The sequence below is a fragment of the Sorex fumeus genome, unplaced genomic scaffold (assembly GCF_029834395.1).
Source record: "Sorex fumeus unplaced genomic scaffold, SorFum_2.1 ptg000131l, whole genome shotgun sequence".
NCBI lineage: Eukaryota > Metazoa > Chordata > Mammalia > Eulipotyphla > Soricidae > Sorex > Sorex fumeus.
This window is the reverse complement of record NW_026606188.1, coordinates 38,685,847-38,704,620: the sequence shown is the minus strand read 5'-3', so window position 1 is coordinate 38,704,620 and position 18,774 is coordinate 38,685,847. Positions and strand designations below refer to the sequence as shown.

General features: G+C 45.9%; 1 protein-coding gene across 2 annotated transcripts in view; it reads left to right on the top strand.

The window, feature by feature from the left end:
• Positions 1-3,885: 3,885 nt before the first annotated feature.
• VAV3 (vav guanine nucleotide exchange factor 3) overlaps positions 3,886-18,774 on the top strand; it is a 397,225-nt gene continuing 382,336 nt past the window's right edge. For both annotated transcript variants that reach the window (XM_056139015.1, XM_056139014.1), the window contains exon 1: positions 3,886-4,139. In XM_056139015.1, coding sequence (XP_055994990.1) covers positions 3,936-4,139 — 204 coding nt within the window. In that variant the 5' untranslated portion in view covers positions 3,886-3,935. The remainder of the gene's footprint in view (positions 4,140-18,774) is intronic.

Genomic DNA, 18,774 nt, shown 5'->3' with positions numbered 1-18,774 from the left:
TGGGGGCTGGGGAATCTAATGCAGGCTGGCCATGAAAAAGACAAGTGCCTTACCAACTGTGCTATCACTCTGGTTGCACAATTGAATTCTTGGCACATTGTTTACCAATTAATAAATGGTAGAGTGTGGATGTGCCTCAGGTGATAATGTGGTCCTCCAGTGGGACTATGGAGCATGGAAGGAAGCCTCTGAATCTTACCTCATCAGTACAAGAAAGTATTCATTGGAATAGAGGCCCTGAACTAGCAAGGGATGGATACTCATAAAACTGAGTCCTTATTTCCCAACTGGTTGTGGTCACCACTTATAAGATTATAAGAAAAAAGTACTGTGACTGTGACTCTGAAATACTCACTGACATTTTTTGCCTGGTTCCAGTTTCTGTCACTTTATTTTCTACTTTTGTTTTGTTTTGTTTTTTAGGTCACACCCGGCAATGCACAGGGGTTACTCCTGGCTTTGAACTCAGTAATTACTCCTGGCTGTGCTCAGGGGACCATGTGGGATGCTGGGAATTGAACCCCGGGTCAGTCTCGTGCAAGGCAAAGGCCCTACCCATTGTTCTCTCGCTCCAGCCCCAGTTCCTGTCACTTTAGCTTAGCTCCTGGAATACTTGAAGAACCACATTCTTAGCTCCTGGAATACTTGAAGAACCTTGCTCTTCCACTAATTTTCTTTTATAGACCTTCCATATGGCTCCCTTCTGCTCTTCTCTTCACTCTGGTTCTCTGTATTTGAGAAGCATGATCTTTTGAAGTCTTATCACATAGACATAGACATAGACATATATATCACTATGTGAATTATCAGATCTAACATTGTCATTGCTCCTTTTTGTCAACAAAAAACCATTGGTTAATGTGTAGTGAATTCTTGCTAATTGTTAGGATCCACGCATTTTATGCATTATATGAGTATTGCCTCTTCAATTTGAATGTAAATACAAGTCACCTGAGGATTTTGTTAAACTGTGGGTTCTGATTCATTTGAGTCACTGTCACTGTCCTCCCGTTGTTCATCGATTTGCTCCAGCGGGCACTGTAGCATCTCCATTGTGAGACTTGTTGTTACTGAGTTTGGCATATCGAATACATCACGGGTAGCTTGCCAGGCTTTGCTGTGCGGGCGAGATACTCTCGGTAGCTTGCTGGGCTCTCCAAGAGGGGTGGAGGAATCAAACTCAGGTCGGCCATGTTGGCCACTTGCAAGGCAAACGCCCTACCCTCTGTGCTATTGCTCCAGCCCATTCATTTGGGTAGGGCCTGGGAGTCAAGAGTACATTTATTAATTAATTATTTTTTTAGCCACACCCAGTGGTGCTCAGGGGTTACTCCTGAGTCTGCAACAGGAACCACTCCTAGTGGTGCATGGGAACCATATGGGAATTGAATCCAGGTCAGCTATGTGCAAGACAAACTACCCGCTGTACTATTGCTCCAACCCTGTTTATTAATTAAAAAAAACAAGCTCCTGGGTGATATTGCTAGTCCACAGACTGCTTTTACAACAGCTCTGCACTGGGTCATTAATTCTGACTCACTATGAAGTAAACTTACATTTTTACACATGTAGAAACTGAAGGTTAACAGAATAAAGGGTTATGTTGCTAGAAAGGCTGGAGCCATAGCACAGAGGGTAAGGTGTTTGCCTTGCAGGTGGCCGACCTGGGATGACTCCTCTGTCCCTCTCTGAGAGCCTGGCAAGCTACGGAGAGTATCCAGCTCACATGGCAGAGTGTGGCAAGCTCACCGTGGCGTATTCGATATGCCAAAAACAGTAACAAGTCTCACAACGGAGACATTACTGGTGCCCGCTCCAGCAACTCGATGAACGAGAGGACAGTGCTACAGTGCTACACTTGCTAGAAAGTGCTAGCAACAGTGCTCAGACTCTAAACTTGGGTCTGCCTCCTGCTACACTTTGAATTATCTGGGATTTGGAAATACCAGGCAACACCCAGGGATGACTTGTCACCTTAAACAGAATTCATATCTTTAGTTAACTATTCTTTTCCATGGGATTTCTTTTCCAGTATAATTTCTGGGTTATACAGAATTTTGTATTATGTGGTGATTCCCATCATCATGTCAGATTTGGGATTTTGTACTGACCAGGGTATGTAACATTTAGTGTGATTTACTTACCAAAGTTACAGTTTTGGAACCCGTGCCACTGATGCAATCTGGCTTGAACTCAAGAGGAAATTGCTGGGGAAGGATGCATGTGAGGAAAGGAAATCCTCAAGCTGATTTATTGTTTAAAGCTGAGTATACACAGTGCACTATGCTTGTCACTGTCCTAATGGAAAAAGACACAGGCCCTGTTCTTAGCAGAACACAAAATTAGAGGAAAAAAAAAAACCACAACCATTTCACCTGCTTAAAAAATTAATAGGAGTCACAATAGAAAAGTTTACAGCTGCAGAAACATGATTAAAAACAAATTCTAAAATCCCATCAACTGGATTTCTCCCCCTCCCTGACTCAAATGTTCTATTTCAAATTAAAAAAAAATTAAGTTACTTTTTAAAAAAAAAATCATTGCATGACGTTTCAGATTGTCAATACACCTCGAAAGGAACATTCAGGACCAGTTTGAGCGTGAAACAGTTCGGTGTGGTAATATTTTGCTACGCATCATTTAAAGCAGTTTTGGTCCCGAGGGACAACGGTTTCTGGGAGCAAAAGGTGGGCAGAGCTGGGGTGGGGGTGGGGGTGGGACTCCCAAAGATTTAAGACACACGCATGACCTCATCGCTTCGGGCAGCACAAGCAGGCTGGGGTGGTGGGTTCCCCTTGCACGTGAGGTCCTGGCGCCGAACCTTCCACCGCCTGGGCTGGTTAGTGGCTTTCAAACTGGGGCCCGGGAGTCTCTGCCGCATGCGCAGTCGAGCTCCGAGGCTCCGGGGGCGGTTCAGCCCTATTTCTCCGATGCAGGTTTTGTGCGGTCAGCAAAAGAGCCGGGACTGCGCCGGGGAACAGTTCCTGGCCGGAGAGTCCACAGGAAAAGCGTCCCTAAGTGAAAAATTGGCACCTCGCGCCCCAACGCACTGGGGATGGGGCACAGGGGCGCGTGGCAGCCGGGGCTGCCACACGTACACTTTGTGTTTTTTTTTTTTTAAATAGTTGCCCACACCCCCTAATTACCGAGTGGGAGAAAGAGGCTTTGCAACCTTGTGCCGGGAGAAGACGGGGGGATGGGGTGGGGGTGGGGGATGCTACAGCAAGGAAGAAGGGCTGGGGGGAAGAACGGGAAAACTTTCGGCGCGGGGCTCTCCAGGCGCTCCGTGCCTTGTTAATTTCCCTGCAATTCTCAGGCGAGCCCAGGTCGCCCCAATTAGCCCGTCGCGCCCCTGGAGACCCTCGCGCGACCGAAGCTCGCCGTGTCGGGCGTCCTGGGAGGAACGTCGCCGGGTGGCCGCGCTCAGTCCCCGCTTCCCCGCAGCCCCGGGAGGCGCCTCCGCAGAGTCCCCGGGCGGGCGGGGGGCGCCGGGAGCCCCGCGGGCGGACCCCCGCGCTGCGCCCGCACCTCCGCGACCCCCAGCCTGGGCGGCGGCGCGCGCTCGCTCGCTCGCTCGCTCGCCCACCCGCGCCCCTGGGGGACTCGCCGACGGCAGCCAGCCGGGCCGCCGAGCTGGGCATGCTCAGTGGCCGGGCGCCCGGCTCGCGAGTCACAAGCCGGCCCGGGGCTCTCGGAGCGCGCGGGCGCGCGGGACCAGCTGCGGCGGCGGCCGGGCCGGGACCCGGGACCGCAGCCCCAGCCGCAGCCCCAGCCCCTCGCCAGCCTCGCGGGCCGCCCCGCCGCGCGGCGCCCGCCCCCTCGCGCGCGAGCCGGGACGGGGCCGCGGCCGGCGTCGGCGGGGCGCGGAGGAACCGCGGCGGCGGCCGCAGCGTCGCCGCCTGCCCGGGCCGGGCCGAGTCGCAGCGCCGTCGGGCATGGAGCCGTGGCGGCAGTGCGCGCAGTGGCTCATCCACTGCAAGGTGCTGCCCGCCAACCACCGGGTGACCTGGGACTCGGCGCAGGTGTTCGACCTGGCGCAGACCCTCCGCGATGGGGTCCTGCTCTGCCAGCTGCTCAACAACCTCCGGGCGCACTCCATCAACCTCAAGGAGATCAACCTGAGGCCGCAGATGTCCCAGGTAAGGAGCCGGCGCGGGCGCCCCCGCCTCCAGCCCGCGTCTCCCATTAATCACCCCGGCTAATTTCTTTGTGTGAATGCAAACATCTAGGTGCGCTCCGCCGCCCGGGCGCACAGCCTTCTGCGTTTAGGGGACCCCTTGCTCTTTTCTACCTTGACTCGGAACGTTTTCGTTTTGTTATCCTCTCCCTCCTCCACCCCCCCCCCCCCCCAAGCTACAACCCTGAGCTCAGATGCTGCCAGGATGTCTTGGGGCGGGGGCGGGGGGATGCCCTTCACCCACTTTCGTGCCGGACAACAAAAGGAACGTGGGCTCGCTCTCTTAGAGTCAGCGTCGGAGAGGAAGGAGAGGAGATGGTGGGGTGAGCGTGCCTCCAGCCTGTTCTGCTGAGTCGGGCGCACCCTCTGGTTTCATGGAAAGAGGAACCGTGCCCCGAACGAGGACGCTAGGGAGTGGAGGGCTTTGCGGGGACCGTTATCTGTGCGGGAAGCGCTGACACTTGGAGGAAAGGAGAAAAAGGAAGCAGCGCACGGCGGCGGCCCCCCTCCCAGGCGCCCGGAGAGTTTGCGGCCAGTTGGCAAGCTCAGGGCTTGTGTTTACAGCTTTCTTACTACCCTGGGAGAAGGAACAAGGCCAGCCTGGCAGTGACAGGGAATACGAAGTTTGCTGGCGATTCCCCTTTCTTTCATTCTGAACTGAGCTCAGGTGCTGCTGTTGCAGGCGTGCCTCTTTGGAGGGGGCGACTCTGGGGAGCCTTGTGCAATCGGAGTTGACTCAGAAGCCACCCTTGAGTGGAAGAGCAGTGAGTGACTGGGCCCCTGCCCGAAAGTTTTTCAGTGGAGAGGTGTTAAAACTCCATTCGGTCCATCTCTTTTCTCTTTCACAATGTGAAAAGCCACTTTCAGCTCCAGAGAGAAAGAATTCCCCGCCAGCCACTGTAGCACTCTGGGTCTTAAATGTCAATAAAAGCCCCAGACCCCCAACCACTTGGCTCCCAGAGTGGGTTTGGTTTTGTTTTAACAGAGGAACTGACTTTATCCAGCAAGCGCATATTCAAAGTTAAATCTCACGCTTGGCTCTCCTGTCTGATGTCAGAGTTTTATCAGGGTCGCCCTTTATCCCCCCCACGCCCCCCCCCCCCAGTTTGCATTTATTCCCTGTCTGTCTTGAATTTGGTGGAGGGCAGTTTCCAAAGGAGAACCGGCTTGCAGATGGCGAAAGTTCCACGTACTTAAAATTGAGATAAACGTTCACACTCTTCCCATAATACCTGGGTACTGGTTGCTGACCCTCAGAACCCCTTCAGAATTGTCCCACTCTGCATCTCTATAAAGTTGAGTGCTTCTGTTTTCTAGAGGGCGCTTTAATGGGGTCCCAGCTTCCAGGCCCCTGTTTTCTACCTTGCCTGTGGCCTCAGGAGGTCCAGGGTCACGATGACTTGGCCCACTCTCAGGGAGTTCTGCATTTCCTGAAATTTCAGTTTCTCATTCGAAGATCTTCAATAATCGGTTTGTCCAGAGATCTGCAGATTTTTATTTTAAACCTAACTTTTATTTGAATGTTAACAGTGGATCCAGCTGTTTAAGATGAGTTATTTTTTGTTGTTGTCTTGTTTTGGCCTTTTGGGTCACACCCGGCAATGCTCAGAGGTACTCCTGATTCTGCACCCAGGAATGACTCCTGGCAGTGCTCAGGGGACCATATGGGGTGCCGGGGATCGAACCCAGGTTGGCTGTGTGCAAGGCAAACGTCCTCTCCACTGTGCTATTGCTTCTGCCCCTAAGATGAGTTTTTGAAATTTCACTTCTTCCTGGAAATCAATGAGATGTCATTTAAACTTCTCAATGATTGAAGCTTATCATTATGAGGGAGCACATGCACTGATTTATAAACTCTTCCCTTCTGGGGGTGAGGGGGTGGCTGTACAATAATGTACATCAGGATTTTGTCCTATAGGATTTACTATCCTGAGCTATCAGATAAGTCACTAGGTTATAATGAGGTAACTGGGACAGCTGAATGACCTTTCTCAGGCTGTTCATTGGGTTTTTGCATCTGCCCAGCCCTGAACTTTCTGGTTTCAGATTCAGTACCGTCCCCTCTATTGTTCTGTGCGTGAGTGAACCATGGAAGACGACTGGCACCTGAATATGGCGATGTCTGTTTTTGCTTGCTTATTGGCAGAGAGAAAGAAAGGGTGGGGAGAGGAAGAGAGAGAGGGGTTTCTGAATAATTAATAGGTAGGTAAGTTTATATTATACAGCTTGTCATTAGATCCTCAAATGGAAATTATTAAATGACTTCATTAAGCAAGTTAACATATTTGACAACAGTGCCCAGCACATATTCCACTCTTAATGTTACCATTGGCAAAATCAGTTAAAACTAATTTTCTGCTATTGTTGTATGAGTAATTTGTTATCAAAATCTGAAACAGTTGCAAGGTCTTTATTTTATATCTGCCATTTCTCATTTCTTTCTAGATAAAAATTCTACGTATTTTTTTTTTTTTGTTTTTGGTTTTTGGGCCACACCAGCAGTGCTCAGGGTTTACTCCTGGCTCTGTGCTCTGGAATCATTCTTGATGGGGCTCTGGGGACCACATGTGGTGACAAGGATATAACCTGGGTTGGCTGTTTGTGGACAATGTCTCATGCTGTCACTCAGGCGCATCTTGGTAAAAGTTCTAAAACTGCTTCTTGTTTGAAGACTGTCCCATCAGCCATGTTCTCATCATAGGTGAATAACTAGGTATACCTATGAAGCCTTGTTCTGTTGCAGGGAAATTTACTCTTCTGAGTTCAGAGCTCTCCTTACTGCTGTGTATGGCTTTTAGATATCGAGGAGTCATTCTGTCTACCTGGTATTACTTTGAAATCGATCATTCTTTTAGAATAAAGGCTCTTTTAAATAAAAAAAAGTTACCTACAAGTCTTCAACATTTTTTAAAAATTTTTAACGGCATTTAAGATTGTTAAGAACAGGTGTTAACAAAAGTCATTGCAGTCCATTGATGTTATGTTGCTGCTTGTTTTGTTTTTGTTTTTTCTGGCTGTGGTGGTGCTCAGGGCTACTTCTGGTTCTATGCTCAGGGGTCACTCATAGTGGTTGTCAGGGACCATATGCTACACTGGGCATCAAACTGGGTAAGTTGCGTTAACAGCAAGCTCCTTACCGCCTCTACTGTCTCTCTAGTCCTGGTGTCTGTTTTCAATTCTCCTGAAAGAAGTTTAAAAATGAGGTGTGTCTTAATACTTGTCTCTAATAAGTGAGATTTCTCCTATTTGTTTGACTACCCCTCTGCCTTGTTGACATTTAAAAAGCATTAACTTTGCAAATAGCAATTATGCAATTTTTGTTTTAAGAGCCTTAATGGTTTTTAAAAATTATTTTGTCTTTAGTATTCTATTCTTCTTCTTGACTGTGGAATGAGCTCTTAAAAATGTTGTACTGGTTCTCCAGAATTCATTAGTTAAAAAAGTAAGTAAATTAAAGTAAAGGCCCTCCCGTTGATCATTGATTTGCTCGAGCGGGCCCAGTAACGTCTCCATTGGAGACTTTGTTGTTACTGTATCTGGCATATCGAATACTCTCGATAGCTTGTCGGGCTCTCCGAGAGGGGCAGAGGAATCGAACTTGGGTCGGCCATGTTGGCTGCGTGCAAGGCAAACGCCCTACCCGCTGTGCTATCGCTCCAGATTTTGATTTTGTTTCTAATCATTTTAAGTGGTAATCAGCAATCGTATTTAGTTAACACATTTCCTTTATTACAAAGCAGGGGTGGGGAATGTCCAGTCTGTGTAATGCCCATCAGAGTCATGCGGTCTGTTCCACATGACAAGCACAGATACATATGGTTTTTGTCAGTCACCCTTGGCCCATCTGCCTATAGTATATAGCCCATGAATGATGCTATTAATATTCAGATGGACCTTGGCAGAAAAAAAAAGGTTTCCCATCCCTATTATACAGATTGCAGCTAATTAAAATTCTAGTTTGTGAAAATTCCAAGAAATCTGTGTTATGTATTTTAGAAATATATTTATTCTTTGTAACTATTAGAAAATTTCACTTTTTATCTAAAACAGCATTCTAGCTGGAATACAAGGCACATAAATGATTATGAGTAGACTACTTCTTAGAATTTTATCAGGGCATTTTGGGCTTGATGTCAGTTTTAGTGATCTAGAAGGTCATAGGAGTGCCTATACCCCACCATAGAAATGTCACCAATGACGATATCTTTGTGATTTGAAAATTTTTCTTTACTGTGTCTTTAGAATTTTTTTTTTTACCTTACCGAATCACCGTGAGATAGAGAATTACAAAGCTGTTCATGTTTGGGTTTCAGTCATACAAGGGTCTAAAACCCATCCCTCCACCAGTTTAATTTCCCAATACTGGTCACGGTCCTCCCATTGTTCATCGATTTGCTCGAGTGGGCCCAGTAACGTCTCCATCATGAGACTTGTTGTTACTGTGTTTGTCATATCGAATACATTATGGGTAGCTTGCCAGGCTCTGTCGTGCGGGCGAGATACTCTCGGTAGCTTGCTGGGCTCTCCGAGAGGGGCGGAGGAATCGAACTTGGGTCAACCGTAATTGGCTGCTTGTAAGGCAAACGCCCTACCGCTGTGCTATCGCTCCAGCCCAATACCAATGCCCCCAATTTCCCCACCCTCCCCTCCGCCATTTGCTCTATGGCAGGCACCTCTCCTCCCTCCCTCTCTCTCTCTCTCTCTCTCTCTCTCTCTCTCTCTCTCATTTTAGATATTATGGTGGCAATACAGATGCTGAAAGTTTTTATGTATATCCCTTTACCTACTTTCAACACTCAGTTCTTGTACAGAGTGATCATTTCCAACTATGTCATAATGAACCCTCCTCTATCTTTGAAAATATTCCACCCTACACACCCTTGTGGTAATTTCCAGCAATTGACCAGTTCTCCTGGTTCATTTTCCCTGAACTTGGGTATTAGTTTTATACTGTTTTGTTTTTTTTCTTAACCTGTGTCTTAGAAGTAAAACATTCAGTGAGTTCATTGGCCACTCTATATGGTATAGATAAGCTTCAATCCACTTAAAGTGAGTTATTCAGGCTTTAAGTGTTTCTTTGATAAAATTCTCTTCTTTGTTCCAAATCCTGTTTAAGACACAGGCCTGGTGGATCAGTAAACAATCTCCACCAGAGTTCATGGCCTGGAAGTATTTATATTTCAGTTGGGGTGAGATAGGCAATAATGAAATAAATGGCTGCATAATGTGCCAAAATAAAGGCATTTGAACCTGGTAAGGGACTAGAGTAAAATGTGATAATGTCATTTTATTTTACAGGAGGCAAAGAAAGGCTTTTCAGAGGAGGTGACAGCTTAGCAGGAGGGAGTGAGGAAATGTGGATATTTAAAAGATATTCCTGGCAGGAGGAAGGATTATCAGGATGAAAGTCCTGATGTGGTGAAATGGTGAGCGTCTGCCTGAGGAATGGCATGAAGGGTGGTTTGGTGGTGAGAAGTGAGCATGGGCAAGAGTGGCGAGGATGAGGTCAGGGAGAACGCAGACGCCAGATTTTCAGGCAGAGGGGCAATTAGTTCTCTCCAAGTGAGATGGGAAGTTGTGTTACCTGCTTGACTTTTTCCAACAGGGTCTCCAGCTCTTAGGTGAGACCAGAGAGTAGAGCAGGAAGGAAGCTAAATGCATCCAGGCAGAGCAGAAGCAGGGCAAATGGGGAGAAATAGATCATCTCTGGTAGAGGTCCCCGAACTTATGTGGTCCTCTGCCACCATTCCGGGAAAAAAGCCACTCAGTGTCCCTGGAGATTGACCTTCTTTAAGGGAACAAACAGCTTCCATCCGTCTCTGTCCCCTGTGGCAACAGGGGCCACTACTGCTCCCCTGAATCATTCCGATATCCCCTTACACTGACCTAGAAGAATGTTAAAGCTAGAGCCAGCATAGTTGTGTGTGTGTGTGTGTGTGTGTGTGTGTTTAATGCAATCAGATAAATTAGGAGAAGAGGGAAGGAGCCAAGAATACTCCAGGATATTTGGCCTGAAGACTTGTAATGATGGAGTTGTCATTTCCTGAGAAGGAGAAGACTGATACGTGTGAAGGAGGAGGAGCACGCAGTGCAAGTCATGTTTGAAATGCTCAGGACATCTAGGTGGGCAGACTTAGAGAAGTTGGAGGTGTGGATGTGATTCAGAATATGAGTGGTTGCCATCACCTAGGAGAAGTGGAGAGGGAAGAGGAAGTGGCATAGTTGTGAATCATGGTGCCTGCCGATGTGTCCAGGCCAGAGAGGTGAGGAGAGCCTGTAATAGACTTGAGAGGAAGTGGGCATAAAGTCGGCAGGAAACTCCCAGAGTGTGCTTCCTGGAAAATAAGTGCTTCTAGGACAAGAGACCACTTCGACATGTCCAGTGAGACTTTCCAAGGAAAACAAGGGTTGAAGATAGAATATTATTGCAAGAAACAAACTTTCTTGATGAATTTGACAAATATGTTTGGCATGTGATGCACAAACACCTAGTTGGAAAACAGAAGCAGGAGGAACCAGAGAGCAAGTATAGATAGATATCACTTTGGAAATAATTTTGCCATGGGAGGGCAGGAAAAAAAGAGGTGGTGATAACTAATAGTGAAAAATATACTGAGAAAAAAAATTTTAATCACATAGAATTATTATTATTTTGGGGGGAGGTTGGGACCACCTCTGGTAGTGCCCAGTGTTTGTTGCTCAGGGATCACTCCTGGTGGGGGTTGAGGGACCATAGGAGGTGGCAGGTTTGAACCTAGGTTGCATGTGTGCAAGACTAACGCCATATCTGCTGTACTATCTCTTCAGACCTGAAACACATACAATTATTTTATACCTGCTAAAAGATATTTTAGATTTAAATTATACTTACTATAGGCCACTGGACGTTCGCCTTGCACGCAGCCAACATAGCCGACCCGAGTTCGATTCCTCCGCCCCTCTCGGAGAGCCCAGCAAGCTACCGAGAGTATCTTGCCTGCATGGCAAAGCCTGCCAAGCTACCCGTGACATAATTGGTATGCCAAACACAGTAGCAAGTCTTACAGTGTTACTGGGCCCGCTCGAGCAAATCGATGAACAATGGGACGACCGTGACCGTGACCGTGATGTGGAAGAAAATTTATATGAATGGCTATAAGGAAATAAAAGTGAGATAATGTACTTCTACAACTTTTCTTCACTTAGATTATTCTTCTTCTGAATAGAGCTTTCGCACATTGATTGCTGTTTTTTTTTCTTTCCTCACAGCTTTTCCTCCTATGAGTAGTAAGTGTTTCTAAATATCCCTCTGAGATGCAGTCTTTTTGAGGTGCAGTATTTCTAAAAGAAATTACCCTCTTTTCCCTAGGATTTCCTTTCCAGGTACTAATAAGAAGTTGGGTTTTGATGCTGCTGTGTCTAAAAAAAGTCTATTTCTGCTCTATATAATGGTCGATTGCCTCGAGCAGGCCCCAGTAACGTCTCTTTCATCCTAGCCCTGAGATTATATTCAAGGCTCTTTAGGAGAATGAGACCCATCATTGTTACTGGTATTTGGCATATTTGGTACGCCACGGGGAGTTTGCCAGACTCTGCCCTGTGGGCAGGCTACATTCGATAGCCTGCAAGTTTGTCCAAAGTAGGAATGAGATAATAAGATGTCATAAAAAGATGTCCTGATAAGATGTTGCGCGGCCGCAAATGCGGCCGCACGGTTCCAGTCCCCGGATATAATGGTATGTTGTTTTTAAAACTGTAGCACTGTGGCACTGTCATCCCATTGTTCATCGATTTGCTCGAGTGGGCACCAGTAACATCTCCATTGTGAGACTTGTTGTTACTGTTTTTGGCATATCGGATATGCCACACTTGCCAGGCTCTGCTGTGCGGGCGGGATACTCTTGGTAGCTTGCCGGGCTCTCAGAAAGGGATGGAGGAGTCGAAGTCGAACCCAGATCAGCTGGGTTCAAGGCAAACGCCTTATCCGCTGTGCTATTGCTCCAGCTCCAAGTTGTTAAAACTATGACAATATTTTAGCATTAAGGTGTAAGTAAATTTCTTACTTCCTGTAGCCCCAGGACGGTGATACTGTCTGAAAATTACTGGTTTATATTAAAGAAATAATCATTATATTCCATAGAGAGTGATATACTCAGTGACATTTTCAGCTCGTTCAGAGTAATGTCATTAGTTCTCATAAATCAATAACCCCTCTGGCATTGTTAGGCCATTTTCTTGGATAATCTGTCATAATCAGCTAACTGCTTTGTTTTGGGGGGCACACTGGCTGTGTTTGGAGATGGCATCTGGCAGTGCTTGGGGGGCACCAAACCATGCCAGGAACTGAACTTGCTGCTCCCAGGCGTGTGCTTCTGCCCTTTGAGTTGTCTCCCTAATCAGGCAATAATTTTATTTTATTTATTTATTTATTTATTTTTTTATAATTTATTTATTTATTGAATCACTGTGGGAAAAGTTACAGAGCTTTCGGGTTTAGGTCTCAGTCATGTAGATACCAAACACATTTCCCTTTACCAATACTCATTTTTAACCCCGAACCCCAATAGACCCCCACCTCCCACCCCTCCCAATTCTTGTGAGGCAGATGAGTTCTAGTTAATACTCTATCTACTTTGACTAGATAGATTATTTCGATAGAAGATGCACAATTATTGTTTAGAGTTTACGACCCACCCCCCACAATCAGACATGCTGAAACAGCGTTGTGAAATGATTTGCTTTCTACAACTTGGTTTAAGAATAAAATGATGTCGCGCGGCTGCTATAGCGGCCGCGCGGTTTTGAATTTCTGCTATTTTACTTATTGACCCTGGAAGAATTTCTATTAAAAGTTAGCTAGTTAAGAGATTGGTTTCTGTGCCCTGGAGTCGTGGCCGTGCCGGGGAGCCGCTCGTGGGGGGCAGCTGGCGACCTCGGTGGGGCGTGGGGGACGGCCCACAAAGCCCCCCTTCCCATGAGGTCCCTGCCACTCCCGCCAACCCCGGCTCAAACCTGCTGTCCACAAGGCTCCCGTGCGGCCGCCATCTTTCTTTCCAGAGAGGAGCGGGCGGGCCGGTCAACGCCCTTTCCCCTCCGGGCAGGCTTGGTGGCACGGTTCAACACAAGTCCATTTGCTTTTCTGCTCCAAGCGGCTGGTTCTCTGTGCTAAGTCCTTGTGCCTCCGGGGCCGTGGCCGTGCCGGAGAGCCGCTCGTGGGGGGCAGCTGGCGACCTCGGTGGGGCGTGGGGGATGGCCCACAAAGCCCCCCTTCCCATGAGGTCTCAGGCAATAATTTTAAACTTGACAATAGTCAAGGTCTTTTCATGCGAAATAGGTAAGGCATAATAAGAATCTTTGCACTAAAGATTTACTTGTGCAAAACTTTTTTGGTGAGGTACAGTCCCATGGTTGACAGCGCAGAAAAAGGCTTTTTCCCTCCTTAAAGAAAATTTTGTTTAGGTTGAATGTGTGGTGGGTTTATCAGCATGGAACATCAGTGACTTCAAAATTGACAAGTCCTTTTATTTATTAGGATGTGAGAGGCAATGGAATTTGTTAACTTTTCTTCTAAACCTTTTGCTTAATTCTCCCCACATCACCATCTCCTATTTTTTAAAAAATCATTATTCATAGAATTTTCTTCCCTTTTTCCTCTAGTCTTTGTTTTTCTTTTTTTTTTTTTCTTTTTGGGTCACACCCAGCATTGCACAGAGTTTACTCCTGGTTCATGCACTTAGGAATTACTCCTGGCCATGCTTGGGGGACCATATGGGGGGCTGGGAATTGAACCCGGGTCGGCCGTGTGCAACGCAAAAAGCCCTACCTGCTGTGCTATCACTCCAGCCCCCATCCCCTAGTCCCTTCTTATGTCACCTTGTGACACTATGATTTTTTTTCCCTTTATTTTATTTTATTTTTTTTTTTACAGTTGTAAATTTACAATTTTTTGTGCTTTGGTTTCAATTATACAATGATCAGATACCCATCCCTCCACCAGTGCCCATTTTCCACCACCATGGATAATATCCATCCGACCCCCATCTCCCCATCCCCCCTGTCTCTGTGGCAGGGCAATCCCCTGTGTTCTCTCTCTCCTTTTGGGTGTTGTGGTCTGCAAAAGAGGCATTGAGTGGCAAACATGTTCAGTCCATATCTACTTTCGACATGCATCTCCCCTCCTGGGAGGATCCTCCAAACATCCTTTATTTGGTGCTCCCTTCTCTATCTGAACTGCCCTTTCCTCTAGGATACCTGGCTGGCCTCTAAGTTATGGAGTAATCCTCCTGGTGCTGATCTCAGCTATTCTTGGGTATTAATCTCATACTTTGTTACTTTATATCCCCCAGATGAATGCAATCTTTCTATGTCTATCCCTCTCTTTCTGACTCATTTCGCTTAGCATGATACTTTCCATATTGTACCACTTGTATGTAAATTTCATGACTTCATCTTTTCTAAGAGCTACATAGTACTCCATTGTGTAGATGTACCAAAGTTTCTTTAACCAGTCATCTGTTCTTGGGCATTCAGGTTTCTTCCAGTTTCTGGCTATTGTAAAGAGTGCTGCAATGAACAAACAAGTGCAGATGTCACTTCGACTATACATTTTTGCCTCTCTGGGATATATTCCCAGGAGTGGTATTGCTGGGTCAAATGGGAGCTCAATTTCTAATTTTTTGAGACTCGTCCATACTGTTGTCCAGAAGGGCTGAACCAGTGGACATTCCCACCAACAGTGAAGGAGTGTCCCTTTCTCGCCATATCCACGCCAGCATCGGTTGCTTTTGTTCTTTTGAATGTGGGCCAGTCTCTGAGGTGTGAGATGGTATCTCATTGTGGTTTTGATCTGCATCTCCCTGATGATTAATGATGTAGAGCATTTTCTCATGTGCTTTTTTGCCATTCGGATTTCTTCTTTGAGAAAGTTTCTGTTCATTTCATTGCCCCATTTTTGGATGGGGTTGGATGTTTTCTTCTTGGTGACACTATGATTTTACCTACTTTTTCAAACCTACTTTTTCAAATCTTAATTGATCCCCAGTTGTACAACGTGGGCCTACTTGTTCTTTGACCCTGCCTCTACCATTTGTAGATGGAAGGATGAGGATTGTGTTATCATACTGTGTTGTAAGACATTCATCCACAGCACAGTGACAGGCGAATTGGATGGGGTAGGAATGTGGGTACTCAACAGACTGCTTCTGAAGTCAGTTCAGTCAAGAGAGGATGTTTCCAGTGATTGCCAAGCCAAAGTAAGGGATGTAGGGTAACAGCACCACCTAAGATGATTAATTAAATAGGAAGATTTGAAGTGGCAAAGACCTCAGATGCTATGAGAGGGGAAAGTTGGGTGAGCTGAGGTTCTCCATGACTTTGGGGTTTCAGAGAAGGCACAGCATCTCAGAAAGGAGGGGAACCCATTCAGTTATAGACACAGAGTTTGAAGTTCTTAAATTGCCTCCATCGTCTGTTTCCTACCTACTAATGGCTAAAATCCAACAATCTTTTTATTTAAAATATATTTTGGGGGGTTTCTGGGGCCACACTTGGAGGTATTTAGGGCTTACACCTGGCAGTGCTCATAGGACCATATGCAGTGCCAGGGATTTGAACCTGGATGCTGTGTCAGGCAAATGCCTTAACTCTTACACTGTCTCTCCAGCACCTAACAATCTTCTTGGTCTTGTCACCTGTTCACTGGCTTCATGTTTTCATTTCCTTCCTACTCAGCTTAAATACTACCGCCATGGTATAATTACTTCCTTGACTTCTCTGGATTTCTTGTTACTCATTTGGGTAAACTAAATGCTGCTTAAATTCAACTCTCTATTTACTCCCTGCCTGCAGCTTAGTTGCAGAACCTGGTGGAGGAAACCCTATACTATGCTCACTCTACATTTAAGATCCCTGACCCTAGGGTGGGCACCTCAGACTACCAGGCCATTTAATTATATTTCTCTAGACAAAAAGTTTTGAAAATATGATCTGGGATCTCCCAGCAATTCAGAATATAGTTTCTAGAGATCCCCAAACTCTTTCTGTAACATTAACCTATCATTTGACATTTTTTAATCCATTTTTTTCTCGCAGAAATATAATAGAGTTTTATAAAGGCTCCATGTTGCTGCTGCCGCCTCCATTGCTGCAAATCAGTGGATAAAAATCTTGTCTATATTATAAAGATCTTAGTTGAGAATTATAATATCTAATGTTGATCAAAGTGTCCCCCATGAGCAAAAGATGCTGAGGGTTCTCGATTAAGTACCGAGTCACAGTTTGAGCACTGTTCAAGTTCTTTCACTTTCTCAATTATTATTATTATTATTATTTTGGTTTTTGGATCATACCTGGGGATGCACAGGGGTTACTCCTGGCTCATGCACTCAGGAATTATTCCTGGCGGTGCTCGGGGGACCATATGGGATGCTGGGAATCAAACATGGGTCGGCTGCGTGCAAGACAAATGCCCTACCTGCTGTGCTATCTCTCCAGCTCGATTCTTTCACTTTCTGATTCTGCCAGATGACTGAACAATTTGTTCTTGAATCTCCATCCTTATTCCTCCCTTCAGGTGGTGACCTCGCTTCTTATCCCACCAAAAAACACAGCAGCCTAAGAGAACTTCTTTAAGCTCCCTTCCCCTCCTCTGTGCCCAGAGAGAACAAGCCGTGGGAGAGAGCCTGTGGGATGGTGAAACTATCAGAAGCTCCTGACAAAGGCCTCCTCCTCCTCCGCTCTACCCTCTGCTTTCTTGTATCATCTGTTCTCTCTTGGATCTTTCCAATCGTGTGAATCTATGCTATTAGTTCCCTGCTTTGGTTTGGAATATGCTATTCCTATGCGATTAGTTCTTTGATTAGGTTTACAGGCTAGATCCATCAGGGCACACTGAGTCTTGGGTGTGATGAAACATGAGGATCCTGGAGTTTTCCTGAACTTGTGGAGTTAGCTGCCCAGGTCACAAATAACCAATAACTGTTTCAGGGTCCACATGGTCCATGGGATAAAATCCAAAGTCTTTTGATACTGGCAACAGGCACTTGTCTGATAAACTTCATGTCTTAAAGCTCTTAGTTCTGGGCTCCTGCCGGTGACATGGCTTCTCAAATGAACAGTGTTGGTAAATTGTCCAAGTTGTCTGTGTCCATCTCCCTGTTATGAATCTATTATAAATGCCCCCTTTCATTAATTTTACTGGTGGGTCAGTTCAAGAGGTACCTTTGTGGTGGGGACTGCCTGGGTCCTCCCTCATCAGTGGCTCTGTGCTATCCATGTGGTACATAGAGGTGTAGCCTGGTGCTCCTGGCACTTGTTCCACACTATGTTCTTTTTCTTCCAGGTCATGACCTGCTTTGAGGTTTCCATAGTCTTCTTCGTTTCCAAACATTTCTGAAAGTTGACGAAAGGACTCACTTTTAATACTCATATTCATGTAGGAAAAAATTGACCAGATTAAAGATGATGAATAATAAGTGTACTCAACATTATGTTATTCAAAGCCCATTTTCTTGTTTATTAAGTAGCATTAGTAATACTCGCAGATATCATGACTCTGCCTCTTATACCTGAGTGACTTTCTGAACGTGACCAGACATGTGTGTGTTCCCCAACTCTAAAATAGGCCTCATGAAAGAGCTTACCAGCTTGGGTTGTTGAGAGGACTACATGAGCAAATTCATACTGGGGCTGGCATAGAACAAATGCTAAGTATTAGTTGCTTTTACTAAATTTAGTCAAACTACTGCTTCTGCAGAAGCACACCCAGTGGGGTACTAGCACCTTCCATGCATTTCTTATCGTTTAATCACAGTAGGCATGAGAGAACCACTGTTTATTCTCATTTGGTTAAACCTCTCTATACCTAAGAGGTGTTTACTAGCATGTGCTAACAAATCATAGTGAGTACTGTATATTGAGACTAATATTAGAATGAAAACATTTAATGTGAATCGAGTACCCATCAGCAAGGCTGTTGGCATTTCTGGAAGTGATATGCAGTAAGTCCCTCCCTTGCTCCCTTTCTTCCTTTTTGCTTTTTTGTGGAATTCCCTTGGAGAATATTCTCTGGTTTTGTTGTCATTGAGAAACAATAGTATTGAAATATAACTTCAAATTAGATACTGGCTGCATCAGTGAGAGGATTTTATACACTTTTATCCGACCATTTGGCACAGAAGGGGAGGGAAGGCCTTTCATAGTTGTATGACGGGTATAGAAAAGGAAATAAAATAGAGGAAAGTTAATGAGAGAAGAGAAGAAAATGAGGAGTCCTTGGTGCCTTTTGGATTTTTGTGCCTTATAGAAAGCTGATCTTGAGAACATAGTCCCTGTTGTAGTTTTGAGCAGAGTTGGGAGTGTCTGTATTTCCCTGGAAGGGAGTGGTTTCTAAACTGTTACTGGTAGGACTTCATACATGAGTTATTCCAGCACTGCACCCTCCGCCCAGGTGTCCGCTTTTCTCCACCAGTGTCCCGGGGTCACTGACCCTCCTTTCCTACCCTTTTGGTGAGCTTCTTACCAAAAATAAATTCTCAGTTTCTGTTGCCTTTGGGCCTTTGTTATTCTGCTCTTCTTTTTCTTTGGATCCCGCATATAAGAGAGATAATTTTGTGTCTCTC